Source organism: Mirounga leonina, unplaced genomic scaffold, assembly GCF_011800145.1.
Source record: "Mirounga leonina isolate KUSES-001 unplaced genomic scaffold, KU_Mleo_1.0 Mir_173, whole genome shotgun sequence".
Classification (NCBI taxonomy): domain Eukaryota; kingdom Metazoa; phylum Chordata; class Mammalia; order Carnivora; family Phocidae; genus Mirounga; species Mirounga leonina.
Genome location: NW_023270447.1, coordinates 60,000,066 through 60,008,177, shown reverse-complemented (window position 1 = coordinate 60,008,177; position 8,112 = coordinate 60,000,066). Strand labels below are relative to the sequence as shown.

The 8,112-nt window shown below is 43.3% G+C and overlaps 1 protein-coding gene across 1 annotated transcript in view; it reads left to right on the top strand.

Moving 5' to 3' along the window:
- Positions 1-581: 581 nt before the first annotated feature.
- Positions 582-8,112, top strand: part of KLF17 (Kruppel like factor 17) — a 12,472-nt gene continuing 4,941 nt past the window's right edge. Inside the window, exon 1 of the mRNA XM_035018991.1 lies at positions 582-641. Within this exon, the coding sequence (XP_034874882.1) occupies positions 582-641 (60 nt within the window). The remainder of the gene's footprint in view (positions 642-8,112) is intronic.

Below are 8,112 nucleotides of genomic sequence, written 5' to 3'. Positions count from 1 at the left end.
CACAAGGGACAGAGGAACCTGGTTTATAGCAGAGAAGATCCAGGCCTCTGGGAGCTTATGACAAAGAACCCTGACCTGGTGGGGTGCTGGTGGAGGTTCTCCTGTCTTCTACACCCCAGTCTGCCGCTGCCTCCTGCCTCCTGCCCTGGTTTTTCCACCCTGAGGTCTCCAAGGCCTGGAGTCTGGAACCTTGGTGTCCTTACCCCTACTTGGGTGAAACAGAGATGCTCAGACTGGAGGGTGGAGGGGGTAAATTGGGTGGGGGCAGACATAAGACACAAGATGTGGTGACGGTCTGAGGTTCCCTGTTAGTGCCCTGCTGGGTCCGGGCAGGACCTGGATGCCCGCCGCAGCCGGGCGGGGTGGGGCGGCTGCTGATGGGTGGGTCTGTGGGTGCGGCCCTTGGCTCCGCCCCTCCCGGCGGCACGGTGCTAAGGAGAAGCTGAGCTAGGCAATTGTGATTGTGGCGTGGTGGCGGCCGGACGCTTGACCTGAGACGCTGAGGCAGCGCGTCTCAGCTGTGCTCTGGTGTGGGCCTGGACCCGCACACGGTCCTGATGTGCAGCCCATCCCAGGCTGAGATGGAGCGGGAGGCCGAGAGGCTGAGACGGTGGCAGCCGCCTCAGTACCAGCTCGTGCAGGTGAGTCCAGAAGTCAGCGCCAGGGCCCGGCGTGGCGGGCGGGGGTGGGGTGGGTGCAGGCTGGGGGTGGAGGGAAGCAGAAATCTGAGGTATTAGAAGTGTGAGGGATAGGGTTAGGAAGGGGAGGGTTGGGAGATCGCGGACATAAGTCATGTGTCATTTATGCAATTAATATTCACCTAGCATTAGCACGTGTGCTGGGCTCTGGGGGTAACGCCCTGCCCTGTCAAGGGACTTGAGTGTCCAGGAGAGAAGAAAAAGTTAGGAAGTCAGTGGGAAGCAGGCAGGGAGGAAAACATTACTAAGTGGTAGGCCTTTGCCAAGACCCTAGGAATGCAGTGGTGAGCTTACTATAAGATATTATGCCATTTTATTAATAAACAGCTGAATGATTGGAAGTGTACGAATTACTATTAAGGAGAAGAACAGGGGCCACAGGAACAAATAGCAGAGGTGTTTGAGTTGATTTAGGAGGTTGAGAAGACAGCTAAGGATTTGGTCTGGAACTGGGGAACTGGATGGGTGAAGGGTTTGCAGGACTGAGACCAGAGACAGTAAGCTCCTACCTTGGAGGAAGTGAAAGATGGACCGAGAACTAAGGCCAAGAGAGTGGTGGGAGAGTGGCTACTGAGATCATGCAGGGCTTGAGCCAGTAGGAAGCCACTGAGGAATTTAAATGTGATCAGTCGTGATTAGATTTGCATTTTGTAAAGAGTGCCCTGATAGAGGTGGGCAGAATTCAAGGGGACTGTGATAATCCAAATGAGAACTAAAATGGCAGCCTAACTAGGGAGGGGAGCGTGGAGGTAGAGAAAACCAAATAGATCTTGGACATGTTTTGGAGGTAGACACCATAAGAATTGGTAATTAACTTGCATCTAGGTGGTGAAGGAGCCATCCAGGACACCTTACCAGATTTCTGGCTTGCACCATTGGGCAAGAATAGTGACATTTTGTGAGAGAGCAAAGGATGAGAAGGAACAGGCTTGTTTTTTACTCCTGTCGGTGGGCAAGTAAGGATGAGCAGGAGTTTTAGATGCAGTCCATTGAAGTGCCTTTGGGCTATCCAAGTGGACTGAGCATTAGGCGGCTGGAAGATTCAGGAGAAGTCTGCCCTGGAGCTACTGGTTTAAGACTAAGTGGAATATAAACCTAAATGGATCATTAGCATGAGAAAGATTGCCTAGAAAGTAGCCAGTAAGGGAAAGCTATAGAGGCGACTGAGGAGGAGGGAGGGCCAGGGCGAAGAGAAGGAGAAAAACCCAGCAAGTGTGACAATGTGTTCCCAAGGTCAAGGGAGGAAAACATTTCAAGAAGAGTGGCCAGGAGTCTCAGAAGCTCCCGAGAGGTCAAGCGAGAAGGGGTCTGACAAGTGTTTGGACTTAGTGACATGAAAGTGGTTGTTGACCTTTATGAAAGCGGTTTCTGTGGAGAAATGGGGGCCAAGTTGAATTTGGGGAGTAATTAGGCAAGGTAGTGGTGAAGGTGTATATTTTAAGCATCGCCAAAGAAGTTTGCCTGCGAAGGATCAGGAAAATAAAAGAGGGCCATCACTGAGAGGGAGGAAAAAGGGGCTGAGCACCCCAGAAATGCCCATCCAATAGACAGTTATCTGGAGCCTGTTACGAGCCTACTTTATGCTAGTTGCATATAGTGGTGAATAAAACAGATAGGATCTCGCCAACCCTTCTAGGGTGAAAGAAAATTATTTTCTTCCATAGTCAAACATTTTCAAACCTACCCAAATTCTTAATATCATCTTAAATGTAATTCTTATTCAGATTCCCCTAGTCATCCCTAAAATGTCCTTCATGCTAATATGTCCAAACCAGGACCTGCTTTAAGACCACACACTGCATCTGGTTACATCTCTTGGGTTTTTTTTTTTTTAAGACTTTTTATTTATTTATTTGACAGAGAGAGAGAGAGACAGCGAGAGAGGGAACACAAGCAGGGGGAGTGGGAGAGGGAGAAGCAGACTCCCCGCTGAGCAGGGAGCCCCATGCGGGGCTCGATCCCAGGACCCTGGGATCACGACCTGAGCCAAAGGCAGACGCTTAATAATGACTGAGCCACCCAGGCGCCCTTCGAGTTTTTTTTTTTTTTTTTTTTTTTTTTTAAAGATTTTATTTATTTATTTGAGAGAGAGAGAATGAGAGACAGAGAGCATGAGAGGGGGGAGGGTCAGAGGGAGAAGCAGACTCCCCGACGAGCAGGGAGCCCGATGCGGGACTCGATCCCGGGACTCCAGGATCATGACCTGAGCCGAAGGCAGTCGCTTAACCAACTGAGCCACCCAGGCGCCCGAGTTTTTTTGAAATTAGAATAATTTTCTTTTTTCCTGACTGACTTTCCATTTTTCATTATCCTAACTTTTGTAGACTGTTCCTTCTGAATTTATCACATTGCGTTCTCACGGTATAAGTTAGCTTGATCTTCTAGCTCTTGTGTCACTTGTAAACTGAAGTTAGACCTTAAAGCTTCATTGGATTCCTGATTGTTGGTAAGAATGTCTCATAGGTATGGTAGGCTTCCTCTTCATCAGGAGACACATCTAGCTCCCCACATTTGGGTGACCCTAGGCTTGGCCCTTGAATTAAGGTAGCCTGATTAATCTCTCTATTCAAGCTTAACGTTTAGCCTTGTGGTCAGAAAGTAATCTATGTAACGTTATCTTGGATATATCCAAATGCCCAGTTCCCTATCAGTCATTCACCCACTGGTGTCAACCAAGTTTCCTTAATCAAAAGTTTTATTAAGGGTTGTAAAATAATGATTTTTCAATTCTACCATTCCTTCTACATTTATTAGTTTGTGTTCTGTAATGCAGGATTTTTCTTAAACCATGGACTCTTTTTGGTGATTTTGAAATAAATTTCTTATTGGAAAGATACAATAAACACTTAATTTTCACTTCAATTCACAGTGTTCAAAATTCTATTAAAACCAATAGTCATTATTCTTTTTGATGTTCAAATTGTCACAAATTTGGCCAGTGGGAACCCCTTCTGTGTCCTTTTTATAGACATTTTTTAAAAAGTGTGGTAAAATCTATAAAACAAAAATATCATTATAACCATGTTTAAGTGTATGATTAGCGGCATTAATCATATTCACATTACTATGCAACCATCCCCACTATTAATCTCCACAAATTTTTTCATCTTCCCAAACTGAAATTCTTTTTAATTCTTAATTTTTATTTTTTAAATTTAAATTCAATTAATTAACATATAATGTATTATTTGTTTCAGGGTACGGGCCTGTGATTCATTAGTCTTACATAACACCCAGTGCTCCTTATAACACATACCATCCCCAATGTCCATCACCCAGTTACCCCATCCCTCCACCCCCCTCCCCTGCAGCAACCCTCAGTTTGTTTCCTATGATTAGGAGTCTCTTATGGTTTGTCTCCCTCTCTGGTTTTGTCTTGTTTCATTTTCCCTCCCTTCCCCTATGCCCCTCTGCCTTCCAAACTGATCTTTAACCAATAAAAAGTAACTTCCCAAATCCCTGGCAGGCAATCAAAATTCTACTTTGTCTCTTTGAATTTGACTTCCTTAAATATCTTATATAAATGGAACCATACATTTTTTGTCCTTATTCGACTTAGCTTAATGTTTTCCAGGCTCATTCATGTTGAAGTATATCAGAATTTCCTCCTTTTTTTTTTTATAAAGATTTTATTTATTTATTTGAGAGAGAGAATGAGAGAGAGCAGGGTCAGAGGGAGAAGCAGACTCCCTGCAGAGCAGGGAGCCCGATGCGGGACTTGATCCAGGGACTCCAGGATCATGACCTGAGCTGAAGGCAGTCGCCCAACCAACTGAGCCACCCAGGCGCCCCCTCCTTTTTTTTTTTTTTTTAAGGCTGAATAATATTCCAATGTAGGTATATGCCACCTTTTGTTCATCCATTCATCTGCTGATGGGCACTTGGGTTGCTTCCACGTTTTGGCTACTGTGAATGATGCTGCTGTGAACATGGGTGTACAGATACCTAGTTCAGTCCCTGCTTTCAGTTCTTGTAGGTAGATACCAGAAGTGGAATTGTTGCATCATATAGTAATTTTATTTTAATTTGTTGAGGGGCTGTCATTACTGTTTTTCACAGTGGCTGCACCATTTTACATTCCTACCACAAGGATTCTAATTTCTCCATATCTTGCCAACACTTTGGGTTGTTGTTGTTGTTCTTTTTGATAACAATCATTTTAAGCGGGTGTGAAGTGGTATCACATTGCAGCTTTGATTTGCATTTCCCTAATGATTAGTTATGTTGAGCATCTTTCATTTGCTTATTGGCCATTTGTATATCTTTGGAGAAAAGTCTAGTTAAGTCCCTTGCCCATTTTCGAATAGGGTTATTTGTTTTTAGGTTAAGTTGTAGGAGTTAGGATCTATGTTTTCTAGATATTAGTTTCCGTTTTCTCCAATTTTGTGGGTTGCCTTTGTATTCTGCTGGTGGTGTCTTTTGATGCACAAAAGATTTTATTTTGATGAAGTCCAACTTCATCTCTTTTTTTCTTTTGTTGCCGTTCCTGAGTGTCATATCCGAGAAATCATTACCAATCCAACGTTGTGAAGCTTTTCCCCTATGTTTCCTTCTAAGAGTTACAGTTTAGCTCTTATGTTTAGGTCTTTGATCCATTTTGAATTAATTTTTGTATGTGGTATTAAGTAAAGACCCTTCATTCTTTTGCATGTGGATATCCAGTTATACCAGCGCCATTTATTGAAATCATTTGACCATATGTGTGGGGGTTTATTTCTGGGCTCTTATTCCTTTCTGTTCGTGAATAGGTCTATACTTAATGCCAATAGTACCTTGCTTTGATGACTTAGCTTTGTAGTAAGTTTTGAATCAAGAAGTGTAAATTTTCCAATTTTGTTCTTTTTCAAGATTGTTTTTGGCTGTTTGGGGTCCCTTGAAATTCCATATAAATTTTAGGGTGTAGATTTTTCTATTCTTGCAAAGAAAGGTATTTTGGTAGGGGTCGCATGGAACCTGCAGATTGTTTTGGGTAGCATTGACATCGTAACTATTAAAATCTTCTAATCCATGAATATTAAGATGTCTTTCCATTTATTATGTCTTTAATTTCTTTCAGTAATGTTTTGTATTTTTCAGTGATTAAGTTAACCTCCTTGGTTATTTCTAAGTATTTAATTCGTCTTGATGCTATTGTAAATTGAATTGATTTTCTTTTTTTTTTTTTTAAGATTTTATTTATTTATTTGACAGAGAGATAGAGAGCAAGTAGGCAGAGGGAGAGGGAGAAGCAGACTCCCTGCGGAGCAGGGAGACTGATGCGGGGCTCAATCCCAGGACCCTGAGATCATGACCTGAGCAAAAGGCAGACGCTTAACCGACTGAGCCACCCAGGAGCCCCTGATTTCCTAATTTCCTTTACAGATAGTTCATTGTCAGTGTATAGAAACAACTGATTTTTGTGTGTTGAATTTTAATCTTTTTTTTTTTTAAGATTTTATTTATTTATTTGAGACAGAAAGAATGAGAGAGAGAGAGCACATGAGAGGGGGGAGGGTCAGAGGCAGAAGCAGGCTCCCTGCTGAGCAGGGAGCCCAATGCGGGACTCGATCCCAGGACTCCAGGATCATGACCTGAGCCGAAGGCAGTCGTTTAACCAACTGAGCCACCCAGGCACCCTTAATCTTTTTTTTTTAATTTAAATTTTAGTTAGTTAACCTACAGTGCGATATTGGTTTCAGGAGTAGAATTCAGGGATGCCTGGGTGGCTCAGATGGTTAAGTGTCTGCCTTCAGCTCAGGTCATGATCCCAAGGTCCTGGGATCGGGTCCTACATCAGGCTCCCTGCTCAGCAGGGGGCCTGCTTCTCCCTCTGCCTGTCTCTCCCCCAGCATGTGCGCTCTCGCTCTCCCTCTCCCTCTAACAAATAAATAAAATCTTAAAAAAAAAAGTAGAATTCAGTGATTCATCACTCACATACAACACTCAGTGTTCATCATAAGTGCCCTTCTGAATACCCATCCCCCATCTAGCCCATCCCCCCCACCTCCCCTCCATCAACCCTCAGTTTGTTCTGTATCATTAAGAGTCTCTTATGGTTTGTTTCCGTCTCTCCTTTTTTTCCCCCTTCCCATATGTTCATCTGTTTTTTTTCTTAAATTGCACATATGAATCAGATCATATGATATTTGTCTTTCTCTGACTAATTTCATTTAGCATAATACACTCTAGCTCCATCCACATCATTGCAAGTGGCAAGATTTTTTCTTTTTCTTTTCTTTTCTTTTTTTTAAGAGAGGGAGAGGGAGGTGGGAGAAAGGGCAGAGGGTGAGGGAGAGAGAGAATCTTAAGCAAGTTCCACACCCAGCACAGAAACTGATATGGGGCTTGATCTCATGACCCTGAGATCATGACCTGAGCTGAAATTAAGAGTCAATCACTTAACCAGCTGAGCCACACAGGTGCCCCCAAGATTTCATTCTTTTTAATGGCCGAGTAATATTCCATTGTGTGTTTTTATCCATTCATCAGTCAGTGGATGTTTGGGCTCTCTCCATAATTTGGCTATTGTTGATAATGCTGCTGTAAACATCAGGGTGCATGTACCCCTTTGAATCTGTATTTTTGTATACTTTGTGTGAATACCTAGTAGTGCAATTGCTGGATCATAGAGTAGTTCTATTTTAACTTCTTTTTTTTTTTTTAATTTTATTTATTTATTTATTTATTTATTTATTTATTTATTTATTTATTTATTTATTTGACAGAGAGAAAGACAGCGAGAGAGGGAACACAAGCAGAGGGAGTGGGAGAGGGAGAAACAGGCTCCCCGCTAAGCAGGGAGCCCGATGTGGGGCTTGATCCCAGAACCCTGGGATCATGACCTGAGCTGAAGGCAGACACTTAACGACTGAGCCACCCAGGCGCCCCTAATTACAGCTTTGTGGTTCCACTGGGACTATTTTAACTTTTTGAGGAAACTCCATACTGTTCTCCAGAGTGGCATTCCCACCAACAGTGCAAGAGGGTTCCCCTTTCTCTGCATCCTCACCAACACCTGTTGTTTCTTCTGTTGTTAATTTTAGTCGTTCTGACAGGTGTGAGGTGGTATCTCATTGTGGTTTTGATTTGTATTTCCCTGATGATGAGCGTTGTTGAGGATCTTTTCATGAGTCTGTTAGCCATCTGGATGTCTTCTTTAGAAAAGTATCTATTCGTGTCTTGAATTTGAATCTTATTACTTTCGGGGTGCCTGAGTGGCTCAGTTGGTTAAGTGTCTGACTCTTGGTTTCAGCTCAGGTCATGATCAGGGTTGTGGGATGGAACCCTGAGTTGGGCTCTTTGCTCAGTGCAGAGCCTGCTTGAGATTCTCTCCCTTTCCCTCTGCCCCTCCCTGCCACTCACATGCATGTACTCTCTCTCTTTCTCAAATAGATAGATAGATAGATAGATAGATAGATAGATAGATAGATAGATA